Source organism: Perca flavescens, chromosome 23 (assembly GCF_004354835.1).
Source record: "Perca flavescens isolate YP-PL-M2 chromosome 23, PFLA_1.0, whole genome shotgun sequence".
Classification (NCBI taxonomy): Eukaryota; Metazoa; Chordata; class Actinopteri; order Perciformes; family Percidae; genus Perca; species Perca flavescens.
The window spans coordinates 10,104,594-10,128,609 of NC_041353.1; the positions used below are offsets into that span (position 1 = coordinate 10,104,594).

Consider the following 24,016-nt stretch of genomic DNA (forward strand, 5'->3'; position numbering starts at 1 on the left):
GGAGCCCCAGTCCGAGGGAGATTGACAGTCATGTTTAGCTTCTTCCATTTTCTAATGATTGCTCCAACAGTGGACCTTTTTTCACCAAGCTGCTTGGCAATTTCCCCGTAGCCCTTTCCAGCTTTGTGGAGGTGTACAATTTTGTCTCTAGTGTCTTTGGACAGCTCTTTGGTCTTGGCCATGTTAGTAGTTGGATTCTTACTGATTGTATGGGGTGGACAGGTGTCTTTATGCAGCTAACGACCTCAAACAGGTGCATCTAATTTAGGATAATAAATGGAGTGGAGGTGGACATTTTAAATGCAGACTAACAAGTCTTTGATGGTTAGAATTCTAGCTGATAGACAGGTGTTCAAATACTTATTTGCAGCTGTATCATACAAATAAATAGTTAAAAAATCATATATTGTGATTTCTGGATTTTGTTTTTTTAGATGATGTCTCTCACAGTGGACATGCACCTACGATGACAATTTCAGACCCCTCCATGATTTCTAAGTAGGAGAACTGGCAAAATAGCAGGGTGTTCAAATACTTATTTTCCTCACTGTATGTCTTGTAAATCTATACAGTACATCCTGACTCTTGGCTAATGCATGCTGGGAAGGGCTCCACCCACTTGAATCCTGCACAGGAAAAGGGAATATAGAAAATAGAAGGGAGGCTTCACTTGGAACAATTTAACTGTTATGAAAAATTAGTTCTCAAAGGCTTAACGACTAAATTAATTAAATTGTTAAAAAAGTTTATAGTTCAGTGTAGTTTGCAAAACTTGGATCTATTACAGGACGCTGTCATTGATTACATTTACAATTCTGTTTTAATTTAAGCTAAAAAACGTAGAGTAAGACACATTTATTCCTATAAGAGCGTAAAAGAAGAATTCAACCCAATATTTACTCTTTGACAAGAGTAGTCTCGATGGTCTGTAATGTGACTTATTGTTACCAGATGACAAGAAACCAGTGCTTTGAAACTGGCTAAAGTGTCTGATAAAAGTGAAAATGATTGATAACTTTTTAAGTGCCCATGAGGCTGAAATGTTTAAAGCCAGATTTCTTTTTGGCTGTTGCTTGGGTGCATTTCGTTGACAAGTCCTTATCATAACTAAAACATGAATATGCACGGATATCTGATAAAATGCTACTTTTTCCGTGAATATCTTTGATTAAATCCACCATGGAGATCTTATTGGACATTTCAAGTCTTTGTCAAAGTTTTTTTTCAATCAATAATATATGCCTGAAGCACTTTCGTGTAATGTGCGTGTTTGGTGTTTATTGTTACGGTGTCTCACCGGTTTCTCAGTACATTTTACCTGTGCCTCCTCTTGATCTTGTTCGCCCAGAAGCCGCTGCCCTATTTGTATTTGTGCTGTAGCTAATGTAGCACCATCCAGTGACCGGGAGCACACATCTCCATTCACATAATTGATAATCAATGCAAGTTCTGGTCATTACATGCATCAAAAACTGCTACTTTTTCCATTAGTATTTTTATTTTGTTCAGGACACCTTAGCTGGAGCCCCTGCTCTGGAAAAAAGAAGAACACCTTTGTTGCTGATATATTAAGTCTGAGCTATGGTAAGTGCTTGTGCCTTTAAGCAAATTAAAGAGGTTTTTATACAGCATTTATATACAGCGTCTATACATATAACATTTGCACCAACATTGTTGCAGTGGGCATGCTAGTCCACATACGATCCAATTTTTTCTTGACTCTTAAAAAAGAAATAAAGGGCAAAAACACATGGAAAGAAATACATACACACATTAACAAGAGATTCCAGAAAGAACCAGGTTCAAGTTGAAAGGAAAAAAAAATAAGAGCATGCATATAAATCTTTGGGAATGGCTTCTGTTTAAAACATATATGGTTTATTCTCCTTTTTCTATAGGCTATTTTCACCTTGATTTTTTTTTTTAAATGGAACAACATACACTCGGAGAGGGACAGGAGAGGAAATGTGATGAAGAAAAAGTATAAAAATACCCAGAACTAAATCAACACTGAAGCAAGCACAAGAAATCACAATGTGATAGAAGTCACGGTTGCTTTTATCTCTACTTGAATTGAATACAATACAAATAGAAACTCAGGAGTTCTTTCAAGGAGTGCAACATGGTAATGTTACACTCTGAATGCTATTCCTAGTACACAGGTAATATCTAGTACATTCTAGTATACCAGTTGTTAAAGGTATTGTAAAACACAAGTTATCCCCTTGCTGCCTGCTCTACAGGCCAGCTTTCTTATAATTCATACAATGGCTAAAGGTTGATCAAAACGGGATTATAACATTTTCCACTGAGAAAGGTTTCAAATCTTTTTGGTTAGGGATCACCTCTGAATTTTAACGTATCCACTGAATGAAATAATATGTTACAGCATGTATGTGAGAACATATTTATACATACAATGTTAATGCTTGCCTAACTGCTTCTATGAATGATGTGCTGTGTGTGAGAGCATCACCATAGTATGCTGGTGTTTGCTGTAAGCCGAGTGTGTTACTACTGTTACACCAACATTGAAGCTAAATAATGAAAATGATATGTTGTGTTTGAGGTCCATGTCCACTAGAGATTTGAAATGAGTGTGTAGATTAATGGCATCATCATTTGTGGGGAGGCAGTGTTGGTAGGGGTCAGTGTTGTGGGGCTGTAGTCAAACATGCACACTTAGAAAACTTTCACACACTCATTTACAAACACACATTTCCTTGCGGTGGAGCGTGTGACGCTCTACTTCTTCCTGTAGTTGCCGAGCTGGATGGCAGAGCGGTCGAAGACGCAGCGGAAGGTGATGGGCTGAACTTCCCAGTAAGGCACAGGGTTGCTGAACAGGCTGATGCCAGAGTACATGGCCTTCTTGTGGTTGAGGCCAGGAGGACAGAAGTCCCCTGTTCCTACAGCAGCAATCTTGTTGACATGGAGGTAGACCACCTAGAGAAGGGATTTAAATAATGACAACCTTTGGTCACTGAGTGGGACGTGCATGGCAATAATTTAGTTTTTCGAAGAAAAAAAAAGCAGATAAAGAAGATAATCATAAGTCACCATATGAATAATAATAGCTCAAGAAAGCCAAATTGATATTTTTTTCTTCAGGATGTTTAACTAATAACAGCCAGAAAAAGACTTCCTGCATCATACTTCAAAATTAAGAGTTGATGCTGCTTGATATCAGAAGCACATAAAAAACATATATGAAAGTAGTTTCTACAGTTAAAACCTTACTGAGCACGCACTGACTATCTACTATAATAATTGTCATGTTAGAGTTGATTTTTTAAGTTCACATTCAACTTTGTATTCTTTTCATTTCATACAAAACATCCCAAATTTGAAGGTGTTGCTTGTTATTTATTTATTTTTATTTTTTTTTAAATATTCCCATATTCATATTTAAACCCTGTGGCTTTTGCTCTTGGTACTACAACTGCATTGTCCCAATCTCTACTTAGAGAAATGCATATCAGCTTGTTGGGAGCTACAGTATTTCTCCAAACCATGTTCTTCCCATCATTTGGTTGTTATGGCTGCTGAGAACAGTGTCATTTAAAAAAATAAATAAATAAATAAATAAAACTGAGGCCGCATTACAGTTAAGGCCTTAAATCAGGTGTGTTTACACTTCCCCCTACTGCCAAAACCTGTAACATTATAGTATGATAGGCTCTCAACACTACTCAATAAACAAACTAAATGAATCCATGTGACTTTTGTTAAGGGAAGCCTTGCTTGACTTGTAATCGGGCAGTGAAACAAACCAAATGCAAAAATGCAACAAAGTAAACTTTTCCAGTATGGATTAGATCAGAGAAAATGAGCAGTGTGTGATCACACCGTAAAAAAATGAGAAACATAACTATAATGCTCAAGCAGAGATAATTTATTGGAACTAAATGGATGCAATAACAATCTAAGATATAGTAGTTACAATGCTAAAGAAACCAGTATGTACCTGGATGTACTTGTGGTCAGGCAGGCCAGCAGGAACACTGGTCAGAGCGTTGTTGTCGAGGTGCAGTTCTCGGAGGTGGGGGACGTTGGCCAGAGTGCCATTTTCCACAGAGCTGATCTCATTGTAGCTCAGACCCAGTCTGCAGGACAAATCAGCAAGTACATGAAACATGGAAATGTGCAAATGTGTAGCAGAACACAAGAGCACACGAGTGGAGAAACAAAGATAGGGACTTCAATGTTTGTCTCTGTTTGCCAAAATTATCGTTAGTTAACAATATGGCGCAAAAAAACCCCAAAAAACATACCGGATACCGAAAAGAATCTACCGCATACTGCATTGAGGCCATGACTTTCCAAGTCTATTTCTTAATTCTAACTGAGTGGAAAATAAAAACCATCCTTCTCTCATATCCTTTACAACCTACTTCACTTCATCAAAGACCTCTTTGTTCTAGTTTGGTATGCCATCTTTGGCACAATCTGAGCAGTAATCTTATAAACACAAAGTGTATCCACATTTTATGCACAAACCAGTTATTTTGATTATCCAAAAACTACTGTTTGGGTCTTAAGTCTTTTTATACAGTAAATCCCTTAAACGGTAATACCAGAGTAAAGCAGGGGAAAAAAAATTAAGGAGGAAGATTTTTTTTTTATTTTGCATTTCGAGAATAAAGTCAAAATGTTGAGAATGAAGTCGAAATGGTGAGAATAAAGTCAACATGACGAGAATAAAGTTGAAATACTTTTTCGAGAATGAAGTCGAAATGTCGAGAATGAAGTCAACATGAGAATAAAGTTGAAAATACCGTTTCGAGAATAAAGTCGACATGTTGAGAAAAAACCTGATATTTTAAGAATCGGACTTTTAAGAATAAACCAAACTACTAGCTTTACCTATAGTCTTCTACAAAATACCTTGTGATATTATACTTCAGAATCGGTTTTAATAACAAGGAAATTCTTTAGCTTTTGGCACATAAACACAGTATGGTGATAAGTCTGTTCAGAAGGAGAAACCACACAAACTTGGAAGAGGTGGCCGTATTCCTGCAAATTGAAATAGCTTGTAATGGACAGATGCAAGGGTAGGCTATTGACGGTTACACCTACGCGCAATACAGAGAGGATATGTTGTATCACAAGACACAATAAGACAATTGATCAAATTGTTTGATCCTGAAGGAGTTGGGGCTCAGGCGAGCTCGGCACTCCAAGGATGTAACCCATATCTATGATGTTGCCTACATGGCAGCTGGCATGGCGGACAGTCGCTCTAATGTGATTAAGTGATAAAGGAGTTGAATTTATTCTCATCATTTCAACTTTAATCTTGACATTTCAATATTATTCTCGAAATGGTAGTTCAACTTTATTCTCGTCACGTTGACTTTATTCTCGACATTTCGAATTTATTCTCGAAATGCAAAATAAATAAAAAATCTTCCTCCTTAATTTTTTTTCCCTTGATGTGGCCCTAATGCTCCGTCGTAAAAACCAAACAGAATAATAAAAGGAATATCATGTTTCCAAAAGGTTTGGAATTCTGAAATAAGGCAATCTTTCTCTTACAAATGAAAAGCTGAATTCATTTGCAATAAAACTTGTTAAATACACTCAGGGGTTTTCCCACTATGGCCTTACTTAGTCTGGTATGACCAGTAGCTTATGGTGGCTAATGCTACGGTTAGCAAAGTTTAGACAGAGACAGCTGACATTATTCATGTTGAAATAACACAAACGTCATCTTACAAATGAAACCTTGCTAGATTCAATACACTCAGTTTTCCCGCTAAAACCTCTCTTGGTCAGGTACAAGTAGCTTATGGCTAATGTTAGCAAACTTTAGATAGATACGGCTGTGTGACTGACATACATGAAAGGCTGAATTCATGAGCAATAAAATGCACCTTGCTAATTATAATACAGTCAGGTTTTTTTCTGCTACAACCATACTTGGTCTGGACCAGTAGCTTATGCTGGCTAATGTTAGCAAACTTGAGATAGATAGAACTGACATTATTCAGTCAATGTGCTGACTTTATCAGTCACTGCTTGTGCTACGTGTTAGCATTTACAAAAACATTAAAATGGTTATATAGCCTAACAAAAGTAAAACAAGAAGCCAGGAGACATGACTCAAGACAATTAGGAAATTAAGGGACTCTCAAAGCACAATGGCATTGTAACTGCCATTTCTAACCACAATGGCTGCTGTAGCAATAGTTACAAAGTCTCCCTTTTCAGTATATGGTAAACATGGGTTTATGTAAAGAGAGAATCATAATTTGTATTACTTTGCCAGGTTCTTCAGGCCTTGGAGGTTGGCAGCCATAACCTTGGAGATCTTGTTTCCATCCAGGTGGAGCTCAGAGAGAGAGCTGGGCAGACCTGGCAACCCACAAGACAGGCATTTTATGCAAAAAAGCTAAAAAAGCACAGATAAATTATCAAGGAATGGCTGTTCACAAGTCTATTAAATCCAAAAGATCATTCCATGTATCATTTTACTAAATGCACCAGATATGTTCCCACCCTGAGAGAGGCTAGGCTAGTTTTGAATTACTGTGCAGTACAGTCTGTGTTTTATCACATTGAGCCCATTGATTTAAATCCAAGCATGCATTCTTTTGATAGAAGATGGTTGTTTTTGGCTGACCCTGACTGAATAAAACTTGGATTAAGCCAAATTATATGTGGAAATAGATATCAGATCTTTACCTTTTGGGATCTCTGTGATGTTTGTGTCAGCAATGCGAATGTAAGAGACCCTTTTCAGGTCAGCAAAAGCACTGGCCTCGATTCCAGCGCTTTTCAGAGGGTTGGAGCCGAGCTCTGAAAAAAGTTAAGGAAAAAACAGTTGAGACAGAAAAAAATAAAAGAAAGAGAGAATGGCAGTAACAGATCATGTCTATGAAGTTAATTTCTTACAGGAACAGAGAGCTGAGTCATGAGTTAACAAAGTCTTAGGCAAGAGAATAGCTTGTGTTTGAAACACAGCCTTTCTCCATGCCAGATTCCCAGATTTGTCACAGATAATAATTCTCATATTATTGAATTTTAAGTGATTGAATCCACACTTTGAGCTTTAGTTAAGCAATGACAGAATGACACTTTTTAATTTGTGGAACAGGAAGTTTTACAAGTTAGAAATGAGTTGCCAAAGTGAAGCAAAAAAAAAAAATGCGGAATGAGGACAAATAATCTTTTTTGGAAAAAACAAAACATCTGTGTAGTCATGCATTAACAGTCTGTAGCAGTCTCATCACTTCCCAATTGTGATGTGTAAATCTTGTCTCAACAGTGAAATGTCTGGTCTTTCCAAACCAAATTCAATCAAATTTACCATTCACAGGCAGGTACCCCCTTTAACAATAAATAAAATGACTGATAAAAACCTGTTTTTATCCTCTGCAGTAGTTGAAGGGTACATTGAATGGGTCCATTGTTTGGCTTGGAACATTTGAAGCACTCCTGAATAATTGTGTATTTTTTAAATAATTCTCAAACTAAAATTATTTATGCATCACTTTGATCAACATTTAACAAAGGCTAAAAGAGGATCTTGTTTTTCATGAAATTCCTAGAAAACTCGGCACAGACTGCGGAAACATTAAATTTAAACACTAGTTTCACTCTGGGTAAATATTTTTATCACTCCTGCGGAACTGTGGCCATCCGCAAAGTCACGGATACACCTCCGGAGATGTGACCTACTGCTGAAAAATCTACGTCATACCTCTTCAAACAGCTGGTGCTATACAAATAAATCTCTGTATTTTTCAACAAAGCAGAAACAATTTTATTCTCATACCCATGACGATGACATGGGACATGCCCTGGAAGGATGCTTTTTTGATCTTGGTGATCTCGTTCTCGTGGATGCGCAGCTCCTGCAGGCTCTTAGGCATGTTGGCGGGCATGTCCTTCAGCTTGTTCTTAGACAGGTAGAGACGCTGCAGCTTGGTCAGAGGGCTGAGGGCCTTGGCGTGGATGATGGTAATTTTGTTGTTCACCAGGATCAGAGCCTTTAAGGAAGAATCCCAGGAAGATCAGATTCAAGTGTTAAATATTTTAATTTTTTTTATTCTTCCTGCATGGTGTAGTAGAGCGTTTACCACTATCTCCACAACACTGGGAGGAAATGACCATTTAGTCTGGCATCTTTACAGCACTTTTTCTGTCTGTTCTTAATCAAATTTACAACACATTCTATTAATATGGAATTTGACCTTTATTGGAAACTTTACACCTCATTGGCATTCACTGTTTTTTCTTCCACACAGACACGTTTCCTGCTTCAAATGCACCAAGGGTACAATTAAAAATGTGTACTTCCCATATGAGATACGTCCCAGATGAGATTCTACAAAAACAGGAAATTTTGAGCTCAACAGCTGTTCCATCCAGGTGCCTGTGCGCTGTCAAGGTGGCGGGCCAAGTTCAAGTCCACTCTGGAGTTATCCCTAATGCATTTGCAGAGGACTCTCACTCCTGCTGTTCCACTCCCATGTAAAGCAGACATGGGGTAATGTGAAGTATGTGGTCCATGCCCTTAAGAGGCCAGTTACATTACAGTGGAAACAGCCCTGGCCATCAGACGGAGGTATTTATTGCAAGAAGAAAGCTACCAGAGTTTGAAGGCGTGAGGGTGTAAGGCCTACGGGTAAATAGTTTCCATGCACCTGGAGTGAGAGGAGGATATATGGAGGAGGATGAAGAGAGTTTGGGGATGGGAGGTGAAGTCAGGTAATTGTTTTTAAAATGCGCAATTGCTCTGACGGGTGGTAACATTTTACACAAAACTGAAGACGCACATGAATGAATCATTTAAAAACAAGATGTTTCCCCATGGGGATCAACAAGGTTCATATTGAAGAAGGGTTGCAGTTTGTGTTATGGTTACATAACAACACATAACAGAACATTAGGAATCATACACAGACATGGAGCTCTGCAGATGGACCTGAAATGTCTCTTACATGTAGTCCTTTGAGGTTCTTGAAGTCATTCTCCTTGATTTCAGTGATCTTGTTGTTCTGCAGGTCCAGCAGGGTGGTGTCGTCTGGGATGTCCTCAGGAACTGCCGTCAGACCTGATGGTGAATTTTTACGAGACATTATTTAATCAGATGTTAGGTAAGAGGGTTAGAAGCATGCAAATGCAATACATCAGTCAAAATGATGGATAATGGGAAACTAAATTTGAGGTGAGGTGGTGTCGAGAGGTTAACCGCAATCTGACCGCAACAGGAAATGGATACAAAATGGTTACCTACTTATCTCCATGACCATGGTTAGTGTTTGATGGTCAGTGTCCATCAGTTGTAAACTACATACTGAGGCCCTTTAAATCGGGTCGGTTGGATGTTAAAGGCCCTGACAATAAATTATCTTATTAAGTTTCTAAATTCAAGCAATAAACAAAATGTTCTGTTGGAAGAATTTTGGCACTTTTGCTTGAGAGTTTTTTGTGTTTTTGTCCTGGCTTTTGTCATTACTTTTTAAGTGGGCAGATGGAAAAGGTGATGTCACATATGTGTACCAGACAGGGTTTAGCAAAAGTTGTTTGGTTGTTTATTAATGCTGCTGGCACTGTCCGTCAAATCTGATGAAATAGTAACTAGGGATGTTTTTTCTTCTTCTGAACTTTAACTTTGATTGTTGCTTATTTAGTTATACATGTTTGATGTTGAGGAGAAGTACTTTATATTTGAAATTAAGTTTTCAGGGGCTTTACACTCTTAAGAACTGTTATGACAGAGAATCAAATCTGAACGAGCCGGAAAGAGTAATCCAGTTTCCAGTAGCAACACTCAAAGTCTGCTTTGTCAATGTAGCATGCTACATAAAGTCTCGATGAAAGGGACGTAGAGCAGAACGGGTTTTATAGTGACATTCCAATGGGACCAAACAAATGTTTCATGTGCTTCGAGGCACACATGGTGGAAATGGACCTTAAGACAAATTTCCTTTGGAGTAAGTAAGCGACTGCATACCTGGACACTGAGCTCACGCTATATCGTTTTGCTTGGACTTTATCATGGCATGGCTAATGTGACAGAAAATGGCATCTGTAGTAAAAGAGTGTTTGGTTGAGTGGACTTGCTTTTAAACAAAATTGAGCGAAGACAGCCAGGAGTCATGGTGTATGCACTTCTGCATCTGTGGTAACCCAAAAATCCCCCTGAGATTCATTATGGGCAGTTTACATTTTAGAAGAAGAGACGTAGAATAAACTGTTTAACAAAGAAGCTTACATTCTGCATGTCTAGTCCACATACGTATGTCTGGACACATTTTGTCCTAAAAGCTTGTGACAACTTCTGCTCAGCTCACCCAAACACCAGCTAGATTTGCTTTTTTTCTCGGCTTTTCCAACTCGGCAGTAAATGACCCACAAACCATCACAGCTGTTTGTGGTCACCACCACCATTGCAGCACCACACTATATACTGTACTGCCATACTTGTCATGTCACACACATTCTTTGTTATTGTTTTTCTCTAAAAGTAAAAGTTAGACTATTTCAGCCTATGCTGATTCAATTTGTAATACTCTTTTTTTTTTCGAAATCAAATGTATCATGCACCCCAACTTAATGGAAATGCAAAATACCTAGAAGAAGTATTTAAAAAAAAGGGCATTCCAGCATTTAAAATGGGTCTGTTAGTGTGTGTAGCATCACTGAGAAGTTTAAATGTAATTATTTAGATTTTCATAGAGTAACACCCAGATTTATTTTAAAGAAATATGCTTCAAAATAAAGATATTACCCCGATTTTATGTTCACTTTTACACTTTTGGTATAAGATTACCTGCTGAACAGATAATCCCTGGCATTTTTTAAATTAAAAACGGATATAAAACTAATACTCCCCTTATACTGGTACTACAGTACTAATGTACTTCAAATACAATTACTTGGCCATATGAAACTAAATGATTAGCGCTGTAATCAGTGCCATGATAACAGTAACATGAACTGACTCTTGCAAATAAATTATTTGAATGTCATGTTTCGGTCAGCATCTCACTTTTCAACTGATGGCAACTTGGCAGGAAATAAACAAGAAGAATGTGACTTTAAGTCTGGCTCCCACTATTATAGTCACTATTAATCACTCCATTTTAAAGCAAAGTGATCGGGATATGAAGCATATAATTGCTTCAGACTGGGCTGGGCTTATTTTAAGCACTTCCAAGCATTAATGATAGTGTTTATGTTTGGAAGTGCCTTGCCATGTCTGTTGCTGTGGCTGGGCAAGACGATTTGATCTGGCTGCATCATCAAAGGCCTGATTACCTTATAGGATATGAGTACATTTAGATATATTACCACACATCTTACACAATCACTGTTTATAAAAGAAAACATTTAAAATCAGAGAAGCTGCTGATTGTGCCACTAGGTGAATCTTAATACTTGTAAGCAGGATACACAGTTGTCCAGTCTATGGATAAGCAAAACCTCATTCTAACAGAGTTGGCAAATATAATCACAACTCATTTGAACCCTAGGCAAGATTTTCTTTCTTGAATGTTTGTCTAGCTGTCATCCTGCCAGCTTCAATCTAACGGAGGAAAATCCACATCTACAAAAAGTTGCTTTGGGATAGTGTGCCCAAATACATACAAATAAGTTTTAATCCTGTGTGTGTCTAAACGTGGAACAGATGGAGGCGCTGGGCCAACAGTGCTAATGCAGGAGTCGAGAATTGAGCCATGGAGCTGTGTCTCTGGGAAAGTGCTGCGCTGACTAGGACCCCGACTAGAGGACTGATGTAATGGAACCGGTCTTTTCCTGAACATCACTCTCTCCGACTGTCTGTCGCTCTGACTGTTGAGCCACCTGGGTCTGCTTGTCTGTCTGCATACTCTGCTTATGCTTATACTATCCTGAATCTGTAAACGCTATTTCATTTCACCGTCTCAACCCTGGCCCTCTTAAGCTTACTAAACCAATGTGGTTATGAGCTGGTTATGTCTGTCTACTCCTCTTTTTATTTTATCCTCCCAGTTTGTCCATTTGTGAAACTCCCTTCTCTCCTTTATCTGCCTCCTTGAAGCTCATGCTCCATCCTTTCCAAATAAAAGCAGAGCCAAAAAACTATCAGACACAACTGTGTAGCAAAGCATGTTTGTGTAATATACAAGAATAAATTAAGTCAGGGACTTTCTATGACAAAGTTTGTGGGATGACTCAAGCTGTTGTATATGCTACGCATCAGATTAGACAAACAGAGTGGATACGCTCCAAACAACGAAGATGACAATTAAGGAAATTGTTGTGACTGCTGAATTAAAAACTCGGCAAATTAAGTATAGACTTTTGACCTTGGTGAGTAAGCTTTACATTGAGAAACAAGTTTTGGACTTTCCAATGCCCAATCTAACATTTAATCTCCACCACTGTTTGAAAAACAATTCTGCCAGAAAGGGTATATAATGTAATTGTTTCAGGAAGTGAAATATAGCTCACAGCATCTGTGAGCATTTAAGGTGTCAACTTAGGGGTCATGATCTCTGGAGGACTTCACAATAATGTAACATAGCATACCCCTGGAATGAACATGTGGGTTTGGCTAGACGCACAAGACAGTTTGTAGAGTTAGGGACCTTTTCTGCTCTTAAAAAACAGTGATGTCACTCAGCACAACAGAAGTACAATAAAACTACTGCAGCCATCTGACCTCATCTCTTCCATTTACGTGACCTCATTTGTTTAAAATCCAGATCCGAATGGAGGATTGGGAAAAGAAAATGGATGTGAACAAGAAGTTTGTTGCATTTACTCTGAACTGCATTTCAAATCAAGTCACACCGATATATTATAGGGATTATGGGCTACATGTAGCATCAATCCAAATGATCCAGATGACTGGTGTGTGGGATTATACACAACCATATGAACCATTAGTGGGAGGTCTTACCGAGGTCCGAGCACTGGATTACTCGCAGGTGGCATTGGCATCTGAAGGGGCACTTGGGTCCTTCAGGCATGACAGGGAAGCCTACATCTGGCACTTCAGGCAAGCCCGATCCTGCCTCATCTTCCATCATGAAGTCTAGAAACCCAGACTGGCGGAAGGGCAGAGCCCAGCAGGCCGTGACCAGGAGCAGAGAGAGACAGGCTGACCTCATGGTGCTGCTAGCAGGAGCCTGGAGGACGAGAGGACACATTTCAAAGGTTTGGGTGGATACACTTTCAAAATAGTCTGTCTATGATTAGTTTTGAAACTACCATACTTGGTTTAACTGTTTGTTTTCATTCACTGTGAAGGAAGAAGGACACAGTGAGAGAAAGACAGAACACAGGAAATTTATTGAAGACCAGAGAAGCAAAGGGCAAAGGTGAGAGGTCGAGTGGCGAGAAGGTTAAACACTTGGGTGTAACAATTTAGTGAGGTTGGTCAAATAAGCTTTTTAACTGGTCAGTTTTAAGCAGAAGGTGAAAGGTGATAGACCATGGGTTAGCGCAAACCCAAACGAGAAAATTACACAATAGTACTTTATCAGAAGGGACAGGCTGTACAGGTACCTAACGAATGTGTAACTAAGGAATGGTAGTAGTTACAACAGTAGACTACTATTTAACCATTTATCAAGTTTTAGTTAAAAATGTAGCCATTAGGCTACTTTTAGTTATCTATTTCAACCATTTTTCCATTCTTTTTTAGCTAACTATTGTACAGTTTATACATTTTCACTTTGGCATCAGCTTTTTTGCCCTCTAATAGTTGTTTTAACCATAGACTGTTAATATTAATGGACAACGCATTCGGTTTGGCAAAGTGCTGCAAACGCGGAAGTTCCTTAAACCTGCATTCTATCTGAAGTCCAGCAGGGGACGACACATGCGGTTGCAAAAGGAGTTCAGTTTCTGTAGAAGTCTATAAGAAAGTGACCCACTTCTCACTTGATTTACTACCTCAGTAAACATTTTCATAATGGGTTTATGGTCTCAATCGCTAGTTTTAAGTCTTCTGCAACACAGAATGACGTTCATCTTTTGAATTATAGTCTGGTTGATTTTAAAATCGACGATAAAGCAGGGGGTGTTTTAGGGCGTGGCTATGATGTGATTGCCAGTGAAAGTGTGTTACGTAACGTAGAGTGTATGCAGCTCCTCCCTCTCGTCTAAAATTGTCACCTCCGCAACCGGGATGGCTGCGCCCATAACGGCAAACTCGACGACGGATAGCAAATCTCCACAAACCAATGGGTGACGTCATACATGCGCTGTCCATTAATATACAGTCTATGGTTTTAACACACTCTCAATCGTAACATGTAATTTTTAGATGTGAAATGTGACTGTGATTACAGTTTTTATTCAAATTGTTTTTTTAAATCAGTTGAACTTTTTCAACCTAGCCCCTGCAAGAAAAGTACCTGTGTACCTGTGATTAAAGAGCAAACTAATGTTTTACTGTTGGTCCACTGATCTAGATACCATAATACAATCTAATACAAAGAAACAACATTGATTGCTGCATAAGGAACATCTGCATTAGCTCTTGCAGGAATACACAGGAGATGCATCAAGGGACATTCCACTGCCACTGTACAGCACTGTGCTACATTTTCTATTCAAATAAATAAATCACAGTAATCATTTGTTTGCCATTAAAATCCTTTAAGGAGCATATATCTGTAGAAGTGGAGTCACTGGGAGAATCCTGCTTCCTTATGCTGTCTTCTATTTCTAAACAACCACACACAAGTTGACACATCCACGCACTCTCTTAAACTCATACAGTGTGGAGATCCACAAAACTCCCTGACCTTTTACTTCAACACACACACACACACACACACACACACACACACACACACACACACACACACACACACACACACACACACACACACACACACACACACACACACACACACACACACCCAGCAATCTGCTTGTCATGCGTATAGCCAAACGTTGCTCCTTCCCTCTTGGTTCCACAATAATTGAAGGGCGGATTTGTGCCGCAGCTGCTAACAAATGATCTGGGAGTCGCTGTTCTGAAGCGGACCTTGACCTGAACATCATGACCAGGATGATGAAACTGACCCAAACCAGTTGGCCAGAGCTGAAAGTGACTCTGGGCTGGTTTATATGGTCTGTGTGCATGTGTATGGTGCTTATAAGCTGTATCTTTGTTTAACTGTCATTTGAGTGTATAGTTCCATGTTTTTTTAGGTGTGACTAAAGCAATAGTTTGTGTCTTTAAGTGTATTAAAGCAAGTGCACAAGTTGTATGTGCACCTTTATATGTAAACATGTAATACATGAAAACAAGGTTTAAGTCTTTTAAATCAGTGTGTCTCTTTGAGCATAAGAGAAAAAAGCAAAAGAAAGAGATGTGCTGATGTAGTGTAAATCCAGGTAAGGGTTACGTCAGGACACGGGATCGTGGTTTGGAGGGACTCTCAACACAAGCAGTAATTCAAGTTTGTGTCCACAAAACAGTTACCGCCTTGACACACTGTACAGCTTCAGTCCAGTGGTTACAGTGCTTGCATACAGTATGACCAAGCTTGAAATCACTTTCATACAGAGGGGAATTGTGTTGGGTGGGATAGCTCTGCATCTTAATGTTTCTTTTTTTTTTACTCTTGTTCTAATGCTATGAAGTGGAAAAAAACTATGAACATTCAAAAGAATGATTTCATAAGTCGGCACTTAGAGCCTGGAATGGTGCCACACTATGTTTGATGTATAGATGCGAAGAGTTTTCCATGCAAAACGTTTGCCATTTTGTCTCACTTGGAAACATGGGAGTATGTACTGTCGTGGGAGGCGTTGAAACAAAGAGCTCCGGTCTGAACATACAGTAGATCCAGAGTACACGTTGTTCCAGTCTTCAGACAGACTGAGTAATCTTGGCTGTGTTGGCTCTCTTATCTAAGCGCAGCTGAAAGCTCAATCCAACGAAAACCTTGTCTGCAGACTTGGCAGCAGCATTCTGCCGGCGTTTTGGATTTAGGGATGCAAAGCACTCCTGGGTTAAAAAAGTGCTTTTAGATGCTCTTGGTGATTCGTTTTATCCTGCTTGGATGCCACATGGGTTTGTCTCATAGTTTAATACATGAATTGCCAATACTGGAAAGTACATTAAAGTCAGTGTATAACTTTTCATAGGAGGTGATAGTGTTGTGAACTCCTCACATCTGGTACATCTTGCAGGCTGGAACATTCAGTTATCTTTAAAGTCAGTGTACCAGCTTTGCTTCAAGGAACAGCAATGCACAAAAAATAACAGAGGTCTCACTGAACCTTATCTACCTACTTTGACCCATGGCATTGGTGCAGGATTTCAGATGGCCCTCCATATGTCCTGCCATTAATATATCAACCTGTCCATAAACACTTCAGCAGCTTTTAATGTAAGCCAGACAGGCAAAAAGAAGGGGAAGAGAGTGATCTTAAACTAAGCTCTATGGGCAATCGATGGCTGCAGCATTACTGCAATGACAAGAATGACTCATGATGAGACTAAAACGAAAGATTTTGAAATCAAAATAAGAAAATTGAAAATAAGGGATTTCCAGGAATTATTGTTGAACTGACAATTTGTAACCACGGCTGCAGAATAAACCATACTGTATGTGGTATTGATATTAGTGAGTTAGGAGATTTGGGAATTGGAGATGGAGGGCCTGTACATTGTACAATACATTAGAGTGGTGAAATAATGGGTACACTGTCAACCAAGGCCTGTCTGTGAACATGACTGTCACTGTATATTTTTTTAGAGTTGAAATTCAAGGCTTTTCACAGCTTTTACACCTGGGATGAGCCTCTATGCATGAGACAACCTGCTGTGCCTCGGGCGTTGGTTCTTTCATTACCAATGTTCAGATGTGTCCACCGGCCCTGCTCTAAGAAGATGCACACACACACACACACACACACACACACACACACACACACACACACACACACACACACACACACACACCTAGAATCTACTGAACACACTACACAGGCTCCACAAACACACGTGTGTGTATGTGTGCATGTTAAACCCACAAGGCTGCCAACAGAGCATGCTGGAACATGACTTGACAATGCAAACTCTAGATCTCGCCAGTATCAGCAATTTGAATCTCCTCGAAGAAGATTTCTGTTATGGGATAAAAGGTATTACCCTTATCATTTTCACTTTGACAGAGGAATCCTAACTGGAAATCAAAAGGGCTCATTTAGTGCCCTGCAGCTTAGGAAACATCATCTGACTTTGAATTACCTTTTCCTAAAATTTATATTTTTGCAGTTTTTTTTTTTGTATCTTCACTTGTTTTTTTAATAACTATTACAGACAGACCATGTTACCCATATTACTTACTAATGACATTCCTTTTACTTTTACTATTTGGGTATTCCATTTGTAACATTATAAACTATATATCTCCTCTCCAAAGTTATTTTCATAATATATCATTATGAAATGATATGGGGTAACTTGACTGGCCAGCATCACGTCGTGGTACGGTGGCTGTTTGCCAGCTTACAAGATGAAAATGGGACAGGCTTTATTCACAAGAAGTGGACCGTCACTAATCAGTGCAAATATGAAAGGACTTGGTACACACTAGTTTCCTACTAGTAATTAACTTTTAAAAATCATGGAAATGAACGGATCTGATGTATTTAACCATTTTTATTTTTGACCTAATTCTGATAAAAGCTTATGGTGACTTTTACTAGTAGTAGTAGTTCATGCACTAGCAAAGGAAGTTATTGATTGTTTTTATGTTAATCTGTATTGTCATTTCACTCTAAACTTGAATCACTGGTGAAACAAACCCAACTGAAATGATGGTTCAAGGCCTTCCGAAGAGTTTGAAAGGGCTTTAAATGGTCAGCAGATGCCTGTTGAACTATGGTGGGTATAGAAAAGATGTATCAAAAAGTAAAAAGTTTAGTCTGTATTTTCAAAAGATTTATAATCCTAGTAAAAGGGCATGTGGTAAATAGTACACGAACCAGAATCATATCTTTTTCTCTCATGTCTCTAAAACCTGCGATTCATCATCCCATCTCAGACGAAGGAGGTTGACATTTCCTGTGGCGGCGGCATCCTTGTCAATTCTTCTGTGCCCCTCTTTTGTCTCATCCCTCTCTTCCTTCCCTACACTCTCCCCCAAGTCTGGCCCCAGCATTACTAATGATTCCCAGACAGGAAGCAGAGCTTGCATGAGGGAGTAAAGTAATGTTTCTCCCTCCTTTGCTTTGTCACTTTCTTCTCTTTGTCACTGCCTTTCCTTGAAACTCTCAAGCTTATAAAATCCGTGAGATACCCGCAGAACGATTACCACATCAGCAAATCTTTCAATTAAATTTCTGCAGCGTGAAAGGAACATACGTTAGCGTTCAGCTGTCGTGATTTTAGCAAATCAAACCATGTTGCAATGAAGGAAACAATATAAAGCAGACAACCACCATCCTGCCCTCCACCCTGGCCCGCTACCTTCCCCCCTCCCCTCTAACTCTCCACAGGCCTGCTTCTGCCTCTGCAGAGCGTCTGTCAGCAATGAATCATTGGAAGGTATTTACAAGGCCACAGGACGTTTAAAACACGTGTGGCCCTTTTAACCCATTAGCAAATGAGTGCAATTCCCCTCCCACGCAGTTGTACACATGAGCGTGATCGATAATGCCGCTGCAATGTAAAAAATGAATGATGATGATTTTATGGACTCTTCCTTTGGCAGTGGTGGGAGAAGTCAGCAGTCGTTATTTTCAACAAATGTCTGATACATCAGGGGATTTTGTGAGCGAGAAGATGTGTATCTGAAAATATGCAAAGACATGGCCAACAAACAATTTCAGAGCCAAAACCTTCCTGTTACAAGAAGTATGGAGAAATCTCGTCCGGAAAATAACCACCCATGTATGTTTAAATGAGACATTTTTTGGCTTCAAGAATGCCCAAGACTCTTTTGACCACTACAATCAATATAATTTCTTCACGCAGAAGAAATAAAGTGTCAGAGCCATAACTATTATTGAAAGATCATTCAGGGATCATTCAAGTAGGCCTGTTGTTTGGAGCCATGGCATGAGAAAGCCAGCGAGTGGTTAAACCACATTTCAGCTGTTCCATGAGAAGAGCTGTCGGCCTGCCATCAACCTCAGTCCCATTATCAACAGTCTGCGCTGCACAGACGTGGACAAACTGCCCAACCTTCTCTCCCTTTCTTCTCTTTCCATCTCCTCCTCCCTTTTTGTGCTCTTTCCCTTTCTTCCCCGGCTTCTCTCCCATAGCTTATGGTATTTTCTTTCTCTGTGTGACCCTTAAAATTTTGGCCAGAAAGACTGACATGTGAAACTTTCTGATATTCCAGTGAGCAAAGGGGGGGGGAAGTCTTCGTGGCTGATGTCCATTCAATTCCATTGTTCTTTTGCTCTTTTTGACCCTGAGAGTTGATGGAAAAAATGCAGCCCCTGAGTGCAAATCTGGGCCTTGTCTCCTCCTAACCTTCCATTCACTCATTCCTGATTCAAATGTTAAACATCTGCTCAGCTCAACTCAACAGTATGGACTGCTGAAGTACTTTCATTGCTCTGAATGTATTTTAGTACACTGTTTATGCCTCTTTTAGCCTCTATTCTATTCTGAACTTTTCCTTCTATTTAGTTTGTCTCACTTTTTCCCTTGTTCATTTTCACTCCAGTCCACTCAGTGCACTGAGCCTTATTAGGTGTTTTCCCTGCTGGCAAAAAAAGGATGTAATGAGTTAGCTGAGAGTTGTTTGGTGGCTTGCCGGGAAGCCATCAGACCTCTCTTTGATAGAGGAAGCTGTACCATTATGGGATTAATGGCTCTGTGCGTTGCCAGGTACAGCTTTTTTTTTTTTTTGTTCATCTCCTCTTCAAAGCCTCTCACTTTAAGTTGCCCCTAGCAATTTGGGTTCTGTTCTGCTCCTGTGAAAACAGCAGCAAACTGTGGGCAGAGAAGGTTCACATTGAGAAGAAACAGGGCCGCAGAGCAGACAGATAAGAGATTGGGGTTAGAACGGTCTGGCTGCAGTCTCAAATGAACTGCTGAAATGGACAGAGTGAGAAGCAGCGGAAACAACTTTTCCATATCAAGTTCTTGACAAGCACTAATGGGCTGAATCAACACAATGAAATCCTCATTGTTGTTTTAGCTTCTTTTTTTTCTCTCTCCTCATTTGTTTGTAGACTGCCCAAAAACACCACAGGGAAAGAAAAAAAGAGAAAAAGAATGAAAGAAAGCTAAACAAAGAGAGAAAATGAACACATGAATTCAACAAAAACATTAGCAATTGTCGACTGTGGAAGAAACTAACTTTCTGCCTTCCCCTCACTCAACCCCTTGTCTTTATGTAAGCACTACAAATCTGATCAAGTATACAACTAACACACTCCAAAAGCTAGCTTGAGGAATGGGTTACATCCAAACACATCCAAACAATCAAAAAACACTTTTCTCAAAAAGCAAGTAAAAAAACAGCAAGCTGAAATTTTAAACTAAGAAGGTGCTGAAAACATCACATGGCACTCAGTGGTGGACACCTTAGAGATTAACAATGGGCCAGGAGAATATGTTTTTTTGGCAGGGGAGTGAGGTACCAGCATCAACTGCACTACCACACCCCCTTCCCTAGCCGCTGCTCTTTTCACTGAGCTGTATGCAGATTGGACTGGAAATGATTAAAGGTCTCTCATCACAAAGCCAAAAGAACTGTGGGAACAAGACCTGGCAACATATCTGAAATACACACAACGTACAAAAATGTATGAAGAAGTGAATCAAACATAGTCAAATCCAGTTTTAACTATTGTAACTGCAAAAAACACAAGCACTTATGACTTTTAAATCCTGAATGACAGATTTTGTAATGCAAAAAGTCACAATCCAGCAAACTTTCTCTCTATTTCTTTAAAAATGAAACCAACGCCTTATTGCTAACCACACTTCACCCATTATTTTGCATACTTTTCTCTACTCTCAGAGTTAAAGGAATAACCTACCTGTTCTCAGTAGAACCAAAGCAAAGAGAGTAGAAGTGTGCGAGATGAGCTTGACTCCCAAAAATCCAGTCGAGTGGGGGGATGAGACTGAAGTGGCTGTGAGGGCCTATGGGGTAATTGGACTCGGAACGCGTGCAGCCAAGATCAAGCAGGTGTGCTCTGTCACAACAAGGGGAGGAGAGAGAGAGGGCGAGAGACAGAGGAGAGAGAGGGGCGAGAGATAGAAGGAGGGAGTGTCCGACCGCCGAGCTCCTCTCAGGACCGAAACAATTGGTGGAAAACTTCCCCCGTTCTTGCTGCGTGTTCCAAAAACAGCTGGAAGTGGAGAAGGGAGGAAGAAAAAAAAAGCAAGAGAGAGAGAGACAGAGAGAGAGAAAGAGAGAGAGAGAGAGAGAGAGAGAGAGAGAGAGAGAGAGAGAGAGAGAGAGAGGCAAAAGAATCAAGAAGGAAGGACGGAGAAGAAGAGAAAGAAGCAGAGAGTTTAAGTTTAAAGAAATAAGCAGTGATTCGGCTGGCAGCCACCCTCACTGTGACATCTGGTAATGGTAGGGCCTGTGTGAAACTTAGGAGAGAATGCTGCACACAAGCTCTCTTTCTTCCTCTTTCACACTGTCATTCATCCTCATTCAGCCTCTATTCTGACTAGCCCCAAAAACCAAACACACACACACACACACACACACACACAAACACACACACACACACACACACACACACACACACACACACACACACACACACACACACACACACACACACACACACTTTTGTCTAATCGCTTCAGATTGGCACCTCCTCCCAGTAAATCTCTCTATTTTAACCCCATTCCCCAAATCTTGATTAGGTTTGTTTATGTTGCCTTAATAGAGTTTTGGGCTTATTGGGCTTTATTGGCCCAAAACAGAGGAGGAGGCTCTTTGGCGGACTATGTGGGAGGTAGAAGGCTCCCAGTATTAGTCTTTTTGATCTTTGTCGCCAGAAAAAACCTTGATATTGGACGATTCGCATGGCACCTACCATATGGTTGAGGTTAGGGAAAGATCGTTGTTATGGTTAATAAGAGAGTCTAGAGCCATGCTAGCGGCTCTGGGAGGCTGTATTTAGGCACTGCTGTACTTTGAGCTAAATGTCAGCATGCTAACGTATTTACAATGGCAATGCAAACAACCTAATGTTTTGCATGTTTACCATCTTAGTTGGTGCATTAGCACTAAACACAAAATACATTTTTGGTTGATGGTAATGACTTTGGTTTTGGAGGTATTTCGTCATAAACCAAAGTATTGGACAAATTAAAACTTTTAACTGATGTCAGGAAAGGAGAGTACCTACTCTGAAGTAAAAGCTAAAAAGTCCTTCAAAACAGCATTCTGAGAACAATGATATTTCCTAGTTCTTGCGGTGCGGTCACAAGAAAAAGGGGGGTTGTTAGAACTATGGAAAAGTTCCTCCGGAAGTGTCAGGGAATCACAAAAGTTATTACAATTCATTCTGAGGGAGACATGAATGTCTGTACATAATTTCATGGGAATCCATCTAATAGTTGTCTAGACATTTTACTCAAAACCACAAATGTGAACCTTATGGTGACAGTAGGGGAAAAGTCAGGGGATCTTCAAAGTCATTAGGATTTATCATCTGGGAACCATGAATGTCTGTATCAAATTTCACTAAAGTCATTTAGTAGATGTTGAGACATTTCATTGCATAAGTGAAAACCTTGACTTGCTGGTGGCAACAGATGAAACTCATTGGGACACCAAAGTCATTAGGCCACTACTTCCACCATTGGTCTTGAACATTGGCATTGGATTGAAATGGGACAAATACAGATGAAATTCATAGAAATACTTGGCTATTTAAAAAAAATCTTATTTTCACTCTCTAATGAGCGAAGTCACATCTGTGTGTTGTGCTTTCTGGATTGGACCAGCCAAAGCTGGATCTAATCAAGGCGAGGGTGTGTTTTTTAACCCCAAGTAACCAGAGATCATCTTATCATCATGACTGTGAAACGTTGGGGTGGCTAAGTGTTTAGAGAGACTGTGTTATGCTGTTGCAGGAAGGTCAAAAGTTTAACTTCTGCATAAGCCAAGGTCTCCAGCAGCAGCCATGTGTTCAGTTGGCGAGCAAGTCTCGGCCTCTATCTGCTTCCTTGTTGTAATTTCCTCTGGGTCGTTAAACCAGCAATTGAACTTTGAATGGAAATGATGATACATGGATAATGTCTATTTTATATCAGTAATCTCGACTCGTGTAAATCCAGATTTAGTCCCGCTTTGATACATCTAAAAAAAAAGTCTGTAATTTCTACAGTCAGCAGCGTCGGATTTGTGTCATGAACTGAAGTTACTGACAGTGCAGCCCCAAGTTGACATGACACATTTGAGTAACAGCTTTCTAAATCACATTTGATCCGAAAAGATCAGAAAAGAATCAATGTCTCAGTGCCTCTCTTCTTGAACTCTTGATTTTGATCACTGCTCGAATTAAAAGGACAATCGCTGGATGAGTTTTAGCACGGATGAAAAACTGCTTTCTCTACGTCTTTTGTTCTTTCTCTTCAAAACAAAAAATGATCGGACAGCAGAAGAGCGGGTTTCATCCTGTCTTGCTTTTCCTCCCTCAACTTGACTTTTTTTTTTACAGCAAAAGACAAGGGGCAGACCACACAAGTGGTAGCCACAAGAGTGTCAAAATGGTCCATCTGGGTCTCAAGAAGACTCCTCTTTTGGATGGATAAGCACTTCCTTATTTCAGCTTTTTGGACAAAAATAATGACCTTAGCTAATGTGCATTTTGTCGCCTGGGGTTCAAGTAATCCTTAACAGAGAAGCTCGAATTGAGTCCACAGATGGAGGGAAGGAGAGGAGGAAAATACTAGAATGGAAAAAGGTCAGAGGCCAGGAGAATTAAAGCATGATAAAGCCAGATGTCCAACACAAACAATGAGATCATATGTGGCATATTTTACAAAAATGTGATGGAGAGGAGAAAAATTGGACTGCATTCTTCAATATCTGGCAGATGATGGAAAGCAGGC

General features: G+C 39.7%; 1 protein-coding gene across 1 annotated transcript; it reads right to left on the reverse strand.

The window, feature by feature from the left end:
• Nucleotides 1–1,856: 1,856 nt before the first annotated feature.
• On the reverse strand, nt 1,857–21,237 carry dcn (decorin). The gene is made up of 8 exons (XM_028570263.1): nt 20,974–21,237; nt 12,902–13,130; nt 8,952–9,064; nt 7,784–7,997; nt 6,691–6,804; nt 6,267–6,360; nt 3,968–4,106; nt 1,857–2,946 (listed from the first exon to the last, which is right to left on the reverse strand). The coding sequence occupies exons 2-8, from the start codon at nt 13,110–13,112 to the stop codon at nt 2,746–2,748; spliced, it is 1,086 nt and encodes a 361-aa protein (XP_028426064.1). The 5' UTR covers nt 13,113–13,130; nt 20,974–21,237; the 3' UTR covers nt 1,857–2,745.
• Between the last annotated feature and the right edge of the window lie 2,779 nt (nt 21,238–24,016).

Excerpts from the sequence above, each read along its gene's own strand:
- dcn (XM_028570263.1), bottom strand. The coding sequence starts at position 13,112 with ATGAGGTCAGCCTGTCTCTCTCTGCTCCTGGTCACGGCCTGCTGGGCT. Across the intron at positions 6,361-6,690 it reads CATCACAGAGATCCCAAAAG|GTCTGCCCAGCTCTCTCTCT; the intron begins GTAAAGATCTGA and ends GTGGGTTGCCAG. Across the intron at positions 4,107-6,266 it reads GGCCTGAAGAACCTGGCAAA|ACTGGGTCTGAGCTACAATG; the intron begins GTAATACAAATT and ends TTTGTCCTGCAG.